The 20,722-nt window shown below is 43.3% G+C and overlaps 1 protein-coding gene across 5 annotated transcripts in view; it reads left to right on the forward strand.

The window, feature by feature from the left end:
* The window catches only part of LOC132882263 (NACHT, LRR and PYD domains-containing protein 12-like), a 232,484-nt gene that overhangs the window by 166,007 nt on the left and 45,755 nt on the right, over positions 1-20,722 (forward strand). The window contains exons 7-9 of one of the 5 annotated variants that reach the window (XM_060915549.1): positions 8,589-8,783; positions 10,804-10,977; positions 16,382-16,481. The exons of 3 other annotated variants lie outside the window; for them this stretch is intronic. In XM_060915549.1, coding sequence (XP_060771532.1) covers positions 8,589-8,783; positions 10,804-10,977; positions 16,382-16,466 — 454 coding nt within the window. In that variant the 3' untranslated portion in view covers positions 16,467-16,481. Of the gene's footprint in view, positions 1-8,588; positions 8,784-10,803; positions 10,978-16,381; positions 16,482-20,722 lie in introns of those variants that run through there. One more of the 5 variants, XM_060915545.1, reaches the window with a different exon arrangement.

Here is a 20,722-nt window from a genome sequence, read left to right on the forward strand (position 1 = left end):
AGCTGTGAGCTGAAGATGGAAGTGACAGCCAGCTAACGAGACTCACAAACACCACATTTCCAAAACTGAACAAATAATCAAACAGAACTTTACACTGACAGTTTATTTACAATATTTACAAATTACACCGCTATTGCAGGCTCCGATGTCCCGTAAACATTGAGGGTTTTTTCTGTGTAAAACCTTCACTGAGTGCAGTGTGAGGGTTTTTTGTTCACATCCCTCCACATTAAATTTGTGTTGTAGCTGAAATGTAATTACACAGACGCTGGGCCTGTAGAGCCATGTGGAGTTTGCAGTCATACAAAATTATAATTCCACAAAACTTTACTGTTATTAATGACCTGATAAATAGAGGATATTACACGGTGGCACGAAGATCTGAAATTTATCTTCGAGTGGTGAATGTACATATCACGAGTGAGCGAAGTGAGCGTGTAATGTTCTTTATATTATATGGACACATCCACAAAAAAATACACAAGTTAATCAAAAGGGTTTTAATTTTGAACCGGTTCGCCATTTTGACAACGCGCGTCTAATCAGCGGGGAAACGCTGGGAGTGACGTCATCGGGGTGAAATATCGGGAAATATGACGCAGACACGAGTGTTTTACTGGGAAATCCACCGCTCGTGTTTTTCATCCGAGCTCCATCCGGGACATGGAGAACCAAAACCGAGACGTAAATCTCTATCTGTCACTCGTGAGGAAATCAGGGAGTTGTTCTGATAAATTTGGGGACTTTTTGTTTGTGAACGTGTCGATATAATAAAAAGAAAATCACACGTTGGCTTGAAGATCTGGAGTTTATCTTCTCGTGTTGAAAAATATTTGACTTGTTCACTTCGCTCCCTCGTGATCTATACATTCACCGCTCGAAGATAAACTTCATGTCTTTGTGCCACCGTGTAATATCCTCTGTATGTGTCCCTCAGCTCCAGGATGGGTTTCATATGAAAAATACGAGTGGCGTGTTTCCCAGTAAAACACTCGTGTCTGTCTAATAAAAGGTTTTATTCAGGTGGTGAAAACAGCCTTTCACAGAGCGCTTATTAGAAGCACTATTCTTATTTATTTTTAAAACGTCACAAGGTCGATCAAAAAGAGTTTGTTTCCGGTCGCCCGTCCAACCCTGAACATTTCTGAAGTGTTGGAAAAATACATGCAGTCTGTCTTTTTTTTTTTTTAAATTAAAGTATCACACATTTCAAATGATGGAAACCGTTTACCGCTGCTCAGAAACAATCGCGGCTACGGGCGCAGCCATATTTGATGTACCACGTGACGACAGCGCGGGAATTCAACGTGATTCTCGCGGGAAACCAATTGGCGACAAAATGGTGACGAACGTAACGCAAACACATGCGATATTTAACGTTCACTTCACATGCATGAAAACCAGTCACAGCCAATATAAAACTATCCCAGACTCATCCCTCCACACACAATCCCAGTCAGAATCACACATCAGCATTCGTGTCCGCCTGCAATTATAGCGCCACTGAAAAAGGTGCTCAGGTCAGTGCAGACATCCCACTTGAAGATCTGCTGGAAAGGTTTGAGCATTGATTCAGTAAAACTGTCGTGTAAGTGGCGGTAGACGGATGCCATCGCTGGAAGAGTGTGTTTATTCTAAAAACAATAAGCAGGTATACAATTCCAAAACATTGGGAAGAATCAAAATCGGAAGACGAGCAAAGGTCATGTGATCTACAGACAGGCGAGTCGAGGCTGAGACAAAAACCGGAGTAATAACACAAAGAACGGCTCGAGAAGGTCAGACATGAGTGCACTGAGCGGTGACGTCACAAAGTCTGTTTGTGTTCAGCCTGTAATTGGTCCTTGAGTCACGCGCTGCTCGTTGAGAGTGCGACTGCACGTGGGCGCCAGTGATCGTTCGTGGCTGGGGGGCGGATGTGACAAAAACGTTATTTTAATGAATATTAAAATGAATCTCTTCCATGTCATTTTAAAACGAGACCCGAAACTGACATTAAACTGTACAATCAGTTAACAGTCCGTGTCGCTTTACTCGCGCATGCTTAAGTTACGACAACAACTTTACGACAGCCCACAATCTGTCAACTCCAATCTGTCTTACGGCAGCTACTGTTATCAGCACATCTTCATGCTCATGCATTCATTGTGGTACTGATAAAGCAGAACATTATGAAGTGTTGATGTTGCGTTTGTGGGATTAAACATTGGGCGGTGGTGGATGAACAAAGAAGAAAAACCTCAAAAAGTATTAATTTTATTTCCGTGAAATCCTGCAATCATGCATATAATTATAATAAATTTCCATCATAACTCAGTTTGATGTCTGTGAAGATTCTCAATCATCCAGGTCATAGTAAACTGTGGGTGGTAGAAAAGGGCAACTGGACTTGCTTGAAGATTCTTGAAAACGTTTCACCTCTCGTCCAAAAGGCTTCCTCAGTTCTGTCTGACTAATAGGGAGTATCAGATATTTATCCTCTCCTGGCTCAGAATCAGAATCAGAATTCTGATGACCAGCTCATCTAAGGTGTCACTGAGGCATCATGTTGGTGTGGGTCGCTGGAGGCTGGGTGTGAATGGCGAGTCATTAGGGTGATCAAAGGATTGCCCGTTAGGGTGATCAATGGCAATCTGACTCTCTCTGTCCTCCTGTGAGTCCCCGAAAACAGCTGGGTCCTGGCGTACACCCAGCCGTCTGGGAAGAGTGTCCAAGACCACCTTGTAGATGGTTGACAAATGATGTCTTAGACCCCCACCTCTGTTCAGTGATGGCCGTTCCAGGTTTACAAAAATGGCTTCTTTGACTCCTCGCTCATACCAACGATCCTCTCTGGCTAAAATGCGTACGTCACAATCCCGAAATGAGTGTCCTTCATTGTTAAGATGAATGTAGACAGCCGAGTCCTGGCCTGAGGAGCTGGCTCTCCTGTGTTGGGCCAAGCGCCTGTATAGCGGTTGCTTCGTCTCCCCAATATACGAATTTGTGCAATTCTCACTGCACTGAATTGCATACACTACGTTGTCCTGTTTGTGTCTGGGTATTCTGTCCTTAGGGTGGACCAGTTTCTGCTTCAGGGTGTTATTGGGTCTGAAATGTACTGGAATGTTGTGTTTGTAGAAGATCCTCCTGAGTTTCTCAGATAGACCAGAAATGTAGGGAATGACAATGTTCTTGCGTTTGTTCCTGTTATCATCCTTGTCAGTTATGTTCCTTTTTATGCTCTTTAGGAAAGCCCAGTTGGGATAACCGCAATTCTGAAGTGCTTTCTTGATATGGTTCTGCTCCTTCTCTTTTCCCTCTAATGTTGTAGGAATGTTCTGAGCCCTGTGTTGCAAGGTCCTAATGACCCCCAATTTATGTTCCAGTGGGTGGTGAGAGTCAAAAAGTAGGTACTGGTCTGTGTGTGGGGGTTTCCGGTAGACCTCGATACTAAGGCTTCTGTCTTGTCTAATGTGTACATCACAATCCAAGAAGGCTAGATTATTCCCACTGACATCCTCCCGAGTGAAGTTGATGTTGCTATCCACTGCATTGATGTGTTTCGAGAAAGCTTCCACCTCCTGGATTTTGATTTTAACCCAAGTATCATCCACGTATCTAAACCAATGGCTGGGAGCAACTCCTGCAAAAGTGGTCAAAGCTATATGTTCCACTTCCTCCATGTATAAATTAGCCACAATAGGGGACACAATTCGGGGACTCACAGGAGGACAGAGAGAGTCAGATTGCCATTGATCACCCTAACGGGCAATCCTTTGATCACCCTAATGACTCGCCATTCACACCCAGCCTCCAGCGACCCACACCAACATGATGCCTCAGTGACACCTTAGATGAGCTAGTCATCAGAATTCTGATTCTGATTCTGAGCCAGGAGAGGATAAATATCTGATACTCCCTATTAGTCAGACAGAACTGAGGAAGCCTTTTGGACGAGAGGTGAAACGTTTTCAAGAATCTTCAAGCAAGTCCAGTTGCCCTTTTCTACCACCCACAGTTTACTATGACCTGGATGATTGAGAATCTTCACAGACATGTTTCCACGCATTTTGGGATGAGAACCCTTCGACTGGTGCGGGAGTATGAGAAGTGTTCCAGAAAACTGGCAGACTACAGAAACCACCTGCGTTTTAACCTGAGATGCCGACAAACCAACATTATCCCCACTAGCCTACGCCTATTTTCAACGGTTAAAGGACACAGAGCTGAGATAATCCTGCAGAAAGCCCAGAAGTGGCTTCTCAATGAGAGAGTGAGACAAGTACATTTCACCATCGATGCTCTCCAGAACAAGACTAAACTGAGGTTTGAGGAGTTGACAGCCCTTCTTCCCAGTGAAGTTTTGGAACGAGTCTCTGATCTCACTGAGAAGGCACAGCTTTCACAACACACCAAAGGTAAGGAACGTCAGATGCGCAAATTTCAAAAATTGCTGTCTAAAACCACCTCCTCTGGCAAGACAGAAGGTCTGACTTGGAGGAAGAAATCTGACCAGGCTACACAACCGGACATAGAAGAGAAATGGGTGAAGAACTTATCCAACAGGGTACTCACCCAACCAGAGAGAGATGTCTTATCCAAGGGTCTTAACTTTGCAGTTTCACCTGAGCGGATACCGGTAGTAGAACTCATCACAGCCACAGAGACAGCCATCAGGAACAACAACCTGACCAACACGGAGTCAGAACAACTTAGACTGAAGATATCAGCTGCTCTATCCAGTGCGAAAGCACCCCCCTCCAACCTCACCAGCCAAGAAAGGAGGGCTCTTACAGTGCTTCAAAGAGACCGGAACATCACCATCCTTCCTGCTGACAAAGGGAGATGCACAGTGGTGCTAAACACAGCGGACTACCACTCCAGGATGACCAGTCTCCTCAGTGATACAACCACTTATGAAACATTGAGGAGGGACCCCACAAGTGGTTACAAAAAGAAAGTTGTTAGCTGCTTGCAACAACTAGAAAAGGACCAAGCCATCAACCGAGCTCTTTACTACAGATTGTACCCTGGGGAAGCGGTGCCTCTCATATACGGACTCCCCAAGATTCACAAAGAAGGAGCTCCTCTCAGACCTATTATCAGCAGTATAAACTCGGTCACATATAACATTGCTAAACACCTAGCCACAATCTTGGCTCCTCTGGTTGGGAATACACCATACCATGTCAAAAATTCCCAAGATTTTGCTTCTAAAGTTGCAGACCTCAAACTAGATTCAGATGAAACCATGGTTTCCTACGATGTCACTTCTCTGTTCACCTGCATTCCCACCACAGAAGCAGTCGAATCTGTAAGAAAACGACTCCTTCAGGATAGCTCCTTACTGGATAGAACGAAACTCACCACGGATCAGATTTGCACCCTGCTTGACCTCTGCCTGACTACCACTTATTTCCAGTTTAATGAAAGTTTCTACAGACAGAAGCATGGATGCGCCATGGGATCACCAGTGTCCCCTATTGTGGCTAATTTATACATGGAGGAAGTGGAACATATAGCTTTGACCACTTTTGCAGGAGTTGCTCCCAGCCATTGGTTTAGATACGTGGATGATACTTGGGTTAAAATCAAAATCCAGGAGGTGGAAGCTTTCTCGAAACACATCAATGCAGTGGATAGCAACATCAACTTCACTCGGGAGGATGTCAGTGGGAATAATCTAGCCTTCTTGGATTGTGATGTACACATTAGACAAGACAGAAGCCTTAGTATCGAGGTCTACCGGAAACCCCCACACACAGACCAGTACCTACTTTTCGACTCTCACCACCCACTGGAACATAAATTGGGGGTCATTAGGACCTTGCAACACAGGGCTCAGAACATTCCTACAACATTAGAGGGAAAAGAGAAGGAGCAGAACCATATCAAGAAAGCACTTCAGAATTGCGGTTATCCCAACTGGGCTTTCCTAAAGAGCATAAAAAGGAACATAACTGACAAGGATGATAACAGGAACAAACGCAAGAACATTGTCATTCCCTACATTTCTGGTCTATCTGAGAAACTCAGGAGGATCTTCTACAAACACAACATTGCAGTACATTTCAGACCCAATAACACCCTGAAGCAGAAACTGGTCCACCCTAAGGACAGAATACCCAGACACAAACAGGACAACGTAGTGTATGCAATTCAGTGCAGTGAGAATTGCACAAATTCGTATATTGGGGAGACGAAGCAACCGCTATACAGGCGCTTGGCCCAACACAGGAGAGCCAGCTCCTCAGGCCAGGACTCGGCTGTCTACATTCATCTTAACAATGAAGGACACTCATTTCGGGATTGTGACGTACGCATTTTAGCCAGAGAGGATCGTTGGTATGAGCGAGGAGTCAAAGAAGCCATTTTTGTAAACCTGGAACGGCCATCACTGAACAGAGGTGGGGGTCTAAGACATCATTTGTCAACCATCTACAAGGTGGTCTTGGACACTCTTCCCAGACGGCTGGGTGTACGCCAGGACCCAGCTGTTTTCGGGGACTCACAGGAGGACAGAGAGAGTCAGATTGCCATTGATCACCCTAACGGGCAATCCTTTGATCACCCTAATGACTCGCCATTCACACCCAGCCTCCAGCGACCCACACCAACATGATGCCTCAGTGACACCTTAGGCTACGTTTACATTACGTCGAATCAGCGGATCATCAGATTAACGTTCTTAAAACGATTCGCGTTGACACTAAAACCGTTAGCCGTGCACACAGCAACACCAATACGCGGATACGCTCGGCTCCGCAGGCATCCTGCGCTCCAAATCACTCCGCCCTGAACAGCGAGTGCCCTCTGGAGGGTGCGCACTCCGGCCCTGCGCAGCTCACAGAGCGCGCGAGTGAAGTGAACAAGCCACGATTCGGGACTGAGCCGCTGTGTGTGTGATCCCAGCGCATATCATCAGATTAATAAGTAATAAGTGATATCACTTATTACTTGCAAGTGGAAGGATGGCAAGCCTAAAGACAATCATAAATACACAATGGGCAGTATTTGCATCAGTATTTGCAGTATTTTCATACTTTTATACTGTTTAATGAAAGGTGATACAAGGCGGAAGTCTGCGCCGTTTTTCAGCAGTCGCGTCACATGACCAACGCCAGCGAATCAGGAAGGTGGATGTCACAGTGACGTTGTCCAATGAGACGCCAGCTAGAGCTCAGCACAGCGTATTCGCGTATTCTCAATGTTTACACAGCACCGGAGCTGATACGATCTAGATTGAATACGTGGACGCTGGCGGATTCCCGTTTCCCCGCTTTTTCAGGGGGGTTAATGTAAACGGACAGTGCGTCCGCGAAGAAAACGAGACAGATACGGTCTAGTGTAAACGTAGCCTTAGATGAGCTGGTCATCAGAATTCTGATTCTGAGCCAGGAGAGGATAAATATCTGATACTCCCTATTAGTCAGACAGAACTGAGGAAGCCTTTTGGACGAGAGGTGAAACGTTTTCAAGAATCTTCAAGCAAGTCCAGTTGCCCTTTTCTACCACCCACAACTCAGTTTGATATTTAGTCACCAAATTGTTTGTACGTACCAATTTAATACGGTTCTGAAAGAAAAGGAACAAAATCTGACCATCGTACCCTGAATTTTTTGAGGTTGTGACAGAAAACCATTCCATTATCCATCCATCCGTTATCCGTAACCGCTTATCCTGTACAGGGTCGCGGGCGGGCTGGAGCCTATCCCAGCTGACTACGGGCGAGAGGCGGGGTTCACCCTGGACAAGTCGCCAGGTCATCACAGGGCGACACACAGAGACACACAACCATTCACACTCACATTCACACCTACGCTCAATTTAGAGTCACCAGTTAACCTAACCTGCATGTCTTTGGACTGTGGGGGAAACCGGAGCACCCGGAGGAAACCCACGCGGACACGGGGAGAACATGCAAACTCCACACAGAAAGGCCCCGTCAGCCACTGGACTCGAACCCACAACCTTCTTGCTGTGAGGTGACGGTGCTCACCACTACACCACCGTGCCACCCCTGTGACAGAAAGCACAATTTATTATTTTTTATTTTTTGCTTGGCCTAATGTAAATTTATTCCGCGCTAATTATTCTGTTGTTGTAATGTCCTGACAGCTTTTATAAATTGTAACTTTTTTGTTGTGTCGACCTTCTCACAGCTTTTATTCTTTTTCATGCTGTCGCTCTTTGGTGTGTTTATTTGTCTCTGAAACAAAAAGCTCTGTCTCAAACTGCAGTGTCCTTTTCTGGGAGAGGTCTTTACCCCCCCCACACAGGGAAAGTCAGACAGGGAGACACAACACACAGAGTGTAAGGGGAAGAACATGTCCCGTCTGTACATCACTGGCACCAGGAACAAATAAGGAGCACCTGGCAACACACACACACACACACTGTTCTCCAACGAGCTCATCATGAGTCGCTCCATAAAACCCCTTCAGCACGGGGCTGGTGATCATTTCAGTAGCTCACTAATTAGAGAACAAATCCAATGTCCGAGCTGTTCAGATAAATATGACTCTGCCTCTAACTCTGCCTGCTTCATCTCAACCTGACTTTGATCATTTGGGTGAGTTTATTATGTTTTATTTTATTTCCTTCAGTATCAGTTGTGATAGAATTGAAGGGAGCGGCGCTGACGCTCTGGCCTCAGTGCTCAACTCAGAAACCCCCAATCTGAGAGAACTGCATCTGACTGTGAGGAGAGTGAATCTGTCTGAGAATACACTAGAAGACTCAGGAGTGAAGCGTCTCTGCGCTGGACTGGAGAATCCTCACTGTAAAGTGGAGATCCTGTGGTAAGATAATCTCTTTGTGTACATTATTGATTTTCAGTTGAATTTGGCTGTAACAGTCCAACATGCAGAACAAATATATTCCTCATTAAACTCCTCACTTCTGCATTAAAGCACTAATTAAACACACTGAGAATTTGATACGTGGGGATAAAAATACAGTTAAAGCAGGGTTTTCATTAGTATGGAAAACAGATGAAATGTTGCCCTGGTGGGAGGACCGGGGGGGCGGAGCCCAGAGCCGAAAACGAATTTTGCAATTTCTAACAGCCAGTCGTTAGCTCTCCATGGTCCATCTGAAATAGAAATTCAAGTCATTCCTGGGTCTCATGGCGATTACAGTTCGTACGCCACAAAACCCAATCAAGATTTGGGAAATCAGAACAACACCAACGCTTGCAGAATAAAGAAATCGAATGTATAACGACAAACATGCAAAATAGCAATAACTTTTTTAAAATGCAAACTGGGCAGGGTTCTCCACTTTTCAAAAATAAAAGGAGGGGGCGGGGCCCCAGTGGGGGGCCAGGGGGACAAAATCCCCCTGAAGCTGATGGACTTTGGGCTTTTTTGACAGTGAAACTGGCCAATAAATGGATAGGAAATGCTAAATCAGTGTTAAAATCATTTTACAGAAAATTAACGCATTCTTACTGTACATATCATCTTTATTGTCAATGTGAGACTCATTTGACATTTCAGTTGAGACTGATGCTCCTGTTGCGCATCCCTGAATTAATTATATTTTTTCTGTGTGAGAAAAATAAATGAACTTCCATGCATAAACAAAATACCCAATTACAATAAATGCATATATTTTTTACAATACACATAATTAATGTTAATTGGGTGAAAGCACTCCAATCCATGCACCAGCTGGTGCGCGTGCCCGAGACTGGCACTACAAAGCCACCCGGCCTCCGTAGTTCGGGTCCTTTGACCCAGGAGCCCAGAAGTCCTGCAGTAAACAAACACTGAAGCAGCGGGAAAATGCAGCTCTCGCCTACACAATCACAGATACGCAAAATAAAAGACCTGAACTTAACTAGCGTGTGTGTGTGTGTGTGTGTGCTGTTATATGATTACTGTAACGGTGTAGGGTCAGAAAAGACGATAGCGTACCCGTTTGACAATAATGCTACAAACACGCGCAGTGTTATTTAGCTGCTGGCTCGTTATTTTGGCCACTTCAGGTCGCCCCGTATGCATTCGTTTAATGGTCTTCTGCGTGTTAAATAGTTTCAAATTTATACTTTACGATTTATTTGGTGAATACTGATGAAGTCACGGGGGGTTTTTTGGGGTTTTTTTGGCCAAGGGAAGGGTGGCGGGCCAGAATTATAACGTGGCGGTGCGCCACTTTAAAAGCGCCTGTGGAGAACACTGCTGGGCATTTTCCGCGAGACTTACCTTTCTTTTTTTTTTTTCTGTGAAGCCGAAATTGAACAGCGTTCGCTTTCATTTTTTCGCGGTCGCCATCATGCTATACCATACAGGATAGGGTCGCCATCTTACCATGTGGGAACCGTGTGATATGCTATAATTTAATACGCGCGAAATGATTGGACGATATAAGAAGGATTAGCCAATCGGTTCCCACCTTTTATCTAGTCACATGTACACAGCCTCAGCAACCAAACGGCGCACAAGTAACGACGTTCCTTATCAAGTAAGTCCAACGAGAAAGTTTGAACAATTACGGGAAAATTGCATTTGGCCGAAAAACAACCGATTCAGACGTCATTACAACCGATGATTTCGATCGGCAATCGGTTACTAATGAAAACCCTGTTAAACACAGATGAGTCAGGTTTCTTTTTTCTTTTTTCCTTAAACCAGTAAAACCTTTACACCTCTTGTAGACTCGATGTCAAGAATAATCAAAAATAGCTTTAATAATTGGTCAGAGTTAATAATATCTTGTGATTGGACAAGAGAAGGCAGACAGTCCATCATCAGACACATCATCTTTAAAGTCAGTATTAAATCTGTTGATGAAGTGTGTGTCATTGTGTCTCTGCAGGTTGTTGCAGTGTGGTGTCTCAGATGAAGGCTGTGCTGCTCTGAGTTCAGCTCTGAGATCAAACCCCTCACACCTGAGAGACCTGGATCTGTCCTATAATAATCTGGGAGACTCAGGAGTGAAGCGTCTCTGTGCTGGACTGGAGAATCCTCACTGTAAACTGGAGACACTGTGGTAAGATCATCTCTCTGAGAGTCACATGACCTGCTCCTCAGTAAGACCCATTCTCTAATAGTGAGACTGAAGCAGAGGTTTTAGCTTCATCATCAGTGTCCTGAGGAGGAAGATTGTTTCTGTTCACTGCACACTGATGATTTGTCACAGAGTCTTTGGGTCAGATGGACGTATGTGAGAAGCTGCAGCACAAAACGGGACTTGATCCGACTGCGATGTGTCTGAACTCACTGTGAAATTTACTACAACACTGTAACGAATCCCACAAACTGCACCTGAGACTCAAACTAACTGCCCTCTGTGTGAGCAGCAGTGACATGGTGGAAATGATCTCGGGAATACAAAATTTGAAAACTAAAATGAGACGTTAATGCCAAAGAATTGAAGGAAAAATAGGCTTTTAAATAAAAAAAAAAATTAAATGGAGCCGACCATAGTAACCGTCTTTCTGCTGATTTTTGAATAATTCAAATAATCTAATACAGTAATAAATATAGCCACTAGCAGATATAAATTATTACTAATTTCATGGGAAGTGAAAAAGCTCAGCACATCTGGCTCTCTGTCTTCATGTCCCTCTGATGTACATTTTCTATTTACTGTAAATTTGACTCCCTAAATCTGTCGAACCTGATGAACCCGAGATGTAAATATTTTACACTCAGTTTTATAATTCAGGAATGTTTTAATTGGTAATAAATGATCAGTCAGTAATGTGGTTTAGAAAAGACACGAATGTTTATTCTCCTCAGAATGAACGCTTTAAGTTTGACATTAGCCGATCTTTGTTTGAATCCATGATGGTGCTTGTTTTTCACCGTGATTCAGACTTTTAGTTCCTTGATTCGACAATAATATAAATCTATAGTGTTTTATAAATGCACGCTGTAGACGCCGGAGAAACGAGTTTATTGTCCCTGTGTCGTGCACTATAAGTCTAGTAGAGACCCATCTGAGATTCTCTCTCGCGGATTAAAGTTCATGGTCACTCTGCTGTTCTCTGTTCAGCTTCAAATATATATTAGCTTATTTGAATTTGAAGCTGATGGTTTAATATCCCACACAACAGATGAGAGAAATAAATATAACACTCAGTATTGTCATCATTGATTCTAATTAACAGTGTCATTAAAGTCCAAGTCACAAGTGAGCCGAGGGTATGTGTCTAGCAGTCTGGCTGTGCTGGATGATGATGGTGTGACTGCACCTGATGAGAGAAGGTTGCGGGGTAGGCTCAGGAACTCAAACATTGTCTAGCCTTGAGACTGTACTTGGGCATCTGTCCCCGGGGCGTTCTGCTCAATTGTCTGCTCTTATTAGGGAATATTTGTGTTTATTTAGTGATGTTCCAACTCGTACACACCTAATTGAGCATGACGTTGATGTAGGTGATTCTCAGCCAATTCGACAGCGTTTCTCGAATTGTTTCTTGGTCAGTCGTATCTGTATTGCAGCGTGCCTCACCAGATGGCAGTCGGTGCTATTTTTATGATGGTCTTTGGTATGACTCGATCGCGAATACAGCTCACAATCTCCCAGTCGAGAGGCAGACACGCTAACCACTAGGCCAACTCGCGATGTTTATTCTAATGAACAGGTGATATTAAATCCTCATGACGTTCTGAATAATAAAGTTAATTTTCCACACTCATTGTAGGAGCCAAACTTTAATTTAAACTTGCTTTGGTTTAGAGATTCATATTTTTTGCTTTCGATTTACTGGCACTCAGCTTGGAACTTTTATTTTGACGGAGCCTTAGGTCACCTGTTCAGGTAGAAGATGGTGCCCTCCGTGTGCTCAGTCGAGTCTCAGTTAGACAATGGAAGATGCTGGAGACCAGTAGTTGTGGCGTTTTATTTATTTATTTATTTAAACCGCTTCAAAGCTATGCTTGAACAATTAGACTTAAAGGAGAACTGAAGTCATTTTTAAACTTGCTTTATTTCTTAACATGTTATTCAATTATGGTTTCGGTTTTAGTAACCTTATATCGTGACTCGTATTGGCAACTAATTGCAATTAAATATTATACTTATCGGCCTATTCGGTTTTTAGCCATGTTGGATTTAGTTCGTTTGGTCCATGGCAGGCGTCGCTTATCTGCGCGATCTTCACGAGACTTGTGCGAGACTTCGAAACGTGAAGTGTCAGCCAGGTGTCAGCGCCGCCATTTTGAAAACTGTTTTCCAAACGAAATATTGCACAAAAGAGTTTAAATGATGATTACTGCCTACTTTTTTCAAACTTTCCTGATCGCTATCAGAACAAACAAAACTTCCGGCTTGATTGCATCAGCATTCGAAAGAGGGCGCGCGCATCTTTTGACAACCCCTGTGTCTGAAATCGCTCCCTACTCACTATATAGGGCACTGTATAGTGGGGACGCCATTTTGTAGCGCTGTCCGAAACCTAAGTGAGGATTATTTGCACCCTATATAGTGCACTCAAAGTATCCCACAATGCACCATGAAAAATAGTGTACAGCGATGGTCACTGACCACAGCAATATATCCCATCATGCATTGCGGTCACGCTGAAAGAAATCAAATTAAAAGTCTCAAATTTGATTTAATAAAAGTCTGCGGCAGAGAAGAAAGTATTCAGCCTTGATTTAAAAAAAAACTGAAAGCTGCAGGTACTTTGTGTTGATTGTGTGAAATACGCTCAGTATAATATGGATTTATCACAAAAACACATGCGTGTATTTATTATTTTGAAACCCACCAGCCGACTGATCTGGCACGTTTTAATTGTGCGACAGTAATGACGTAAATACCAGCGCGACGGACTAGTGTCCGAAAGTGTGTTTTCATTTTACCAGTGAGCTCACTATCCAGTAATTCCCTACATAGGGAGTCGGGAACGAGCGAGTGATTTCAGACACAGGGAACGTTGGCAGATGTTGGTCACTTTGATTTCCGCTGTAAGTTTTACTTCCGTCCTACGATGTCTTGCACAGGTCTCAACGAATCTCGATTACGGCCACTGCTTTGACATATGGAGTGATATATATTGCATGGCATATTTCAAACACTCAAAACTTGCTATGGACCTTGTGCACCTACGTCAGAGGTCAAGTTTGTTTATCCGCCATATTGGGTATCAAGCCGCAGCTCACTTCACACGCGGAAGTTTTTGGGGAGTGATTAACATTTTCAGTCAGAATGGCTTGTTGTGTGGCAGTAGGGTGCTCTAACAGAAAAAGCGCGAAGGGTTTATCGTTTTACCGGTTCCCCGCTGATCAAGAGCGGAGGAAGAAGTGTTGCTGCTACGTGTGAGCAGACTTCTCCCAGACCTGCCATACATGTGCAGTGGCCACTCACAATAACACCATCCTGCTCGCATATGATCCACACATTGACTGTGCGCGAGCGGCCTGAGAGGCTGCGCGCGAGCGGCCTGAGAGGCTGCGCGCGAGCGGCCTGAGAGGCTGCGCGCGAGCGGCCTGAGAGGCTGCGCGGCTGCGCATGAGCGGGCTGAGAGGCAAGGTCCCAGGAAGATAAAACGGCGAGTCCGTTCCAATTTAGTCAATACAAGTATACTTTCCATTTTCAATCATGCCCACTCGCGGCCAGAAAAGTCAAGCAGAGTGGTTTGTTGCTGAGCCGTTGAGTATTCCTCGACCCTGGTACTATTTGTATTACTATAAGTTCTTATTTTTGTTCAAACAGGATTATGTTTCGTTTCAACATCGATAATGGCGATATGCAAATAAGATCTATTCTGAAAAGTCGATGTATGGTACGCACCTGTGAAGAAATAACAAAACGCTTTTCACGCATATGAACTAGCACGTTCCGTCCCCATCCTGAGGAGAAATATCTGTAAGCTTCTAGTGACTTGTAGGCTTTTAGTGACTGACCACTGTAACCCCCTGGCGTGTTGATTAGATAGTGATATGCATCGGGGTAACTTGCGTCTGGCAGCTCATTACTTGAACAATCAAGCGCAGATTTGGTTTCACTCTTACTAGGGTCATTCTCCAGAAAAGGTGGAATCTGGGAAACATAAAATAAACATAAAACCAACAAAAATATTTGATTGAACATGTGCAACTTTATTAAAAAATGTAAATAATCAACATTATGTAAATCCATTTGACTTGCGCCATCAATTTTTTCCTTGTAAAACCAAAAGTAGTTGAAGAATATTCAAATAGTATCCAAGAATTTGCCTTTAAAATATGAGCTAATGAATACATAACTGATCAAAAAGAAAATGTTGCTGGATAGTAACAATAATTCATGTATAACAGGACATCACTGAAAAAAACACGAAGTAACGCCAGTGATGTGCCATAACACCAATGACGTACAAGAACATAATACTCCCCTTTTTTTGGAGATAAACTCATTTTCCAACTCTAATTTCCCTATTTTAACCTCTCCTTTTAAAGTCCCAGCTCTTCTTTCAGATACGCCCAAATCTTGTCATCCAACTGGATGTATCTCTTGTTAACAGCAACTGGCTCGAGCATAAGGCACATTACTTGATCTTCCCCATACCAGTTCACATCTTCTATTGGGGATGGCCAGTAGAACTTGTTCAGGTCATACTTGCTGCTCCTGTGCATGCATTTAATTTTGACATTCTGTTCCTCCACCATCAGGATAATGCCAGGGTATGGCTGCTCATCATACTTCACAATACACCATTGCCCACAATGATGGCTCTCAATCACTTCTGGTCGGTATTGCAATGTTTGTGGCTCTGACTGGTCTTCCTGTGTTGGTGGAACAGCTCCAATAATGTCTGTCAAGACTGTCTGGACTGCTCTCATTTGCTGTCTGCGTCTTGCCTGGTTAACACGCCATGCCTTCCTCTGAGCCCTCTTCTCCCTTTCACTTAACTCTCCTACATTCTTCCTTTTTTTGGTCAGGATATCATTGACATAACCCTGACACCTTTTCTCCAAGTACTCTGCCCTGCGTACAGGGTCTGCATCTCTCCGCTGCCTGTATAATTTCTGCTTTTCAGCAGCACTCAATTTGGCCATACCTGACAAATAGAAAAGTACAATAGCATAATGATGGCTATACAATAATTAAACCATTTAAAACCATTATTTAAGTTTTTTCTCCTCCTAATGTATTTTTTGTAGCTTTTATGTGGGTCATTTATACTGTACAGGAATGTCATTGGTGTTACTGGTTTTGCCAGGAAGAAGAGTAACCCCAATGATGGTAACCCTAATGACATTTTTTGGGGAAAACTACAATTTCAACAAAATGGCTGCTGTGTGTCAGACCACATGTTTTCAGTGATATCAAAATCTTTTATGTATTCAAGTTTTATGTTCATTATTTCACTCCCATGGCTATAAACTGAGTAATACAAATGACAGGCTTAAAAGCTCATATCATCTCATCTCATTATCTGTAGCCGCTTTATCCTGTTCTACAGGGTCGCAGGCGAGCTGGAGCCTATCCCAGCTGACTACGGGCGAAAGGCGGGGTTCACCCTGGACAAGTCGCCAGGTCGGCTTTAAAGCTTCATGCAGAATTCTACAAGAAATCATGACATTTTTAAAGCAATGAAGTAAGCCATCTGACTGACCTGATGTCTCTGACCACCACACGTCCTCAAATGACCTCTTGATCACAAGGAACTCCCAAGAGTCAATGCAAATTTCAAAATAAGTGTTGTGTAGCAGTAACACCAGTGACATAATTTTGGGTGACACATATTTATTTAATATTATTAATAATATTTAGCCATTTTTTAACTATTTTATTGTTTAGTCATTGCATGTAATGTTAATGTAAGTTAGATTAATTTAATTCAGAAATGTATATTTATATAAAAGTATATGATTCCACTTCCATGTATTATCAGAGTGACATGGCGATTCTATGAACTTGCCATTTTAAATAAGTAGCTAAAATTAAATATTAATTTTTAGACCAATAGACTTTATTTTTACATTACAAGAACAGTCTTTTACGGAGCCGTAGAGGGGACATGGTGAATAAAAAAATAAAGCGTGGGAACGACTTATAAGGCGTGTGCACGAGATATTAATGCGCGCGCACGAGTTATAACCCGTGCGCACGCTTTGCGTTAAGGCGTGCGCTCGGGTAGTTAAAAGTGAGGGGACGAGTTACAAATCGTTCCCTCGCTTTCATTAAGGCGTGCGCACGAGATATTAAATCATTCCCTCGCTTTCATTAAGGCGTGAGCACGAAATATTAATACGTGCGCTCGAGTTATAAAGGCGTGCGCACGGGTTATTAAAAAGTGAGGGAACGTCTTAAAACGCGTTCCCTCGGTTTATATCCAAGGCGTGGGAATGATATCCTATGTCGTTCCCTCGACTTATTAAAATATTCCCACAATGTCCTTGTTTTCGTTGATCTCGTTGCCTACACACACACACACATACACACACACACACGTACACACAGGCTGTAGGTCACCATAGTAGCTCCGGAAATACTAGACGCTATTTTATTATATTTTAATACTGGACTCAGATACACAGAAATCCTCGATGCACTTGCATCCCAATATGGCTTTATTATCAGAGGTGTCAAGTAACGAAGTACAAATACTTCGTTACTTTACTTAAGTAGAAATTTTGGTACTTTCTACTTTACTGGAGTAATAATTTTCAACCTACTTTTTATCTCTACTCGTTACATTTTCAAGCATTTACTTTTACTTCGTTACGTTTATAATCTCGTTACTTGCATTTCATTGCGCCAATCTTTATATTACTTATATTACTTTGTCCACCTAATAAACTGCCACTCAGGGCGCTCCAAGCACACAGCAATCAGAGCTCTGACTTCAGCACCGTTAGTAAATTGCGGGCTCTCGTTCGTTTGTCAGGAGTGGAATCCCCACGACGCCCCCCCCCACGAACCATGCGGCATTCTCTTTTCTGAGTCAGGTTAAGTTTACAAACGCAGTTATGGTATCTTGGTGGGGGTTAGTGAGTAAAGTGACAGGTCTTAGCTTAGTAAACATTATATTAGCTTGTAGTGTGTCGGCATTCCAGCGGCCGCCCTTTCTCTCTTCGCCTGTGTTCAGCCTCGCATTGCTGGAACACAAACATTCTGTTGACTTCTCTCGGTGAGCCAGTAACTAGTAGGGATGAGAAAGTGTTTTTCTTGCATTTTAACTGGAACCTGCTGCCTCTACTGCACGTCCCATATGAAAAAGAAAAAAACTGTAATTTTACAGTAGTGTTAGTGTAGTATTCATTCATTCATTCATTCATTCATTCATAGCATTCAAATACTGTATTATTACTGCCGTTTAGACAGTGAATGCAATGCAACTTTGGACACAAAATGATTGCCAGCATACTGCAAAAATATTGCGTTATACAATATTTTGGACATTACAATGCTGCAATCTTTTCAAATAAATCGTATTACTTTAGTTGTTTTTTCCATCTGTGTGGATCAGTAGGATGGGGTGATGTGGTCGAGACATGTTTGTGTGTGTGTGTGTGTGTGTGTGTGTGTGTGTGTGTGTGTTTTAATATATACATTTTCAATAAAAATGTATTGATAACTTACTTCTGAGGTATGAAGTTTTACACCTTTACAACACTTACAGACAACAAGTCATTATTACTTGTGCTCCATGAAACACATTTTAATGGGTCAGGAGAATGGACTGTATGCGGACTTCTAGGCTGCGCCTTTGTCCTTAATAGCATTTTTTCCTCTTTCATTACTTTTACTTTTGTACTTTAAAGTAGTTTAGAAATCAGTATACTTTTTACTTTTACTTGAGTAAAAAGCTTCAGTTGATACTTTTACTTCATGAAAAGTATTTCTAAACCATAGTATCTATACTTCTATTTGAGTAATAAATGGTAATACTTTTGACACCTCTGTTTATTATAAGTCTGAGACACCTCAAGAGAGTTCTGAGAGAGAATGGGCTTCGCCGTCGTAGTTTTTCTGACCTAGGAACGACTATAGATTTCATCATCAGCCAACTAAATAGCCCAGGTCGCCTCCACGGGTACCGCTGGATGCACGCAAAGTGCCTGGAACATGGCATTCAGGAAAAAACAGAGGATGTACGGATTATCCTTCAACTACTGGACCCAGAGAGTGTTGCGCTACGCCGTCGTCGTACACTTCAGCGCAGACAGTACTTTTCCAAAGGACCCAATTTCATTTGGCATGTCGATTCTTATGACAAACTAAAACCGTTCGGAATCTGCATAAACGGATGCATAGACGGGTTTTCCCGTAGGATCGTCTGGCTGAAAGCCGCACACACAAGCAGTAACCCGCGAGTGATTGGCAGTTACTATGTGGATGCAGTGGAGAGGTTAGGTGGATGCCCGAGAATCGTACGAACTGATTTTGGAACTGAGAATGTGACTCTGCGAGACATCCAGAAGTTCTTCAGCTCTCCGAAGAACTCGATCCAGTATTCAGCCCCTTGTCTACGCAACTGGCCCTACCAAGATTCAATACGCTGATTTGCAGTGCTGGCCCCGGAGATGTAGCTTCGGTCCCCTGCCCTGTCGTCTTCTCCGTCACGCCTGAAGAACTTCTGGATGTCTCGCACAGTCACATTCTCAGTTCCAAAATCAGTTCGTACGATTCTCGGGCATCCACCTAACCTCTCCACTGCATCCACATAGTAACTGCCAATCACTCGCGGGTTACTGCTTGTGTGTGCGGCTTTCAGCCAGACGATCCTACGGGAAAACCCGTCTATGCATCCGTTTATGCAGATTCCGAACGGTTTTAGTTTGTCATAAGAATCGACATGCCAAATGAAATTGGGTCCTTTGGAAAAGTACTGTCTGCGCTGAAGTGTACGACGACGGCGTAGCGCAACACTCTCTGGGTCCAGTAGTTGAAGGATAATCCGTACATCCTCTGTTTTTTCCTGAATGCCATGTTCCAGACACTTTGCGTGCATCCAGCGGTACCCGTGGAGGCGACCTGGGCTATTTAGTTGGCTGATGATGAAATCTATAGTCGTTCCTAGGTCAGAAAAACTACGACGGCGAAGCCCATTCTCTCTCAGAACTTTCTTGAGGTGTCTCAGACTTATAATAAAGCCATGTTGGGATGCAAGTGCATCGAGGATTTCTGTGTATCTGAGTCCAGTATTAAAATATAATAAAATAGCGTCTAGTATTTCCGGAGCTACCATGGTGACCTACAGCCTGTGTGTACGTGTGTGTGTGTGTGTGTGTGTGTAGGCAACGAGATCAACGAAAACAAGGACATTGTGGGAATATTTTAATAAGTCGAGGGAACGACATAGGATATCATTCCCACGCCTTGGATATAAACCGAGGGAACGCGTTTTAAGACGTTCCCTCACTTTTTAATAACCCGTGCGCACGCCTTTATAACTCGAGCGCACGTATTAATATCTCGTGCTCACGCCTTAATGAAAGCGAGGGAACGATTTAATATCTCGTGCACACGCCTTAATGAAAGCGAGGGAACGATTTGTAACTCGTCCCCTCACTTTTAACTACCCGAGCGCACGCCTTAACGCAAAGCGTGCGCACGGGTTATAACTCGTGCGCGCGCATTAATATCTCGTGCACACGCCTTATAAGTCGTTCCCACGCTTTGTTATTTTTTTATTCACCATGTCCCCTCTACGGCTCCGTAGTCTTTATTGATTGAACATATATAACTTGGGTGATTATCAGGTCAACTTTGCTGATTTTGATGTCTACAAAAGTAAGTGACAGCATTTCCACCATTTTTGGAGAATAACCCACTAATGATATATGGGTCGACCCAT

Source organism: Neoarius graeffei, chromosome 2, assembly GCF_027579695.1.
Source record: "Neoarius graeffei isolate fNeoGra1 chromosome 2, fNeoGra1.pri, whole genome shotgun sequence".
Lineage (NCBI taxonomy): Eukaryota > Metazoa > Chordata > Actinopteri > Siluriformes > Ariidae > Neoarius > Neoarius graeffei.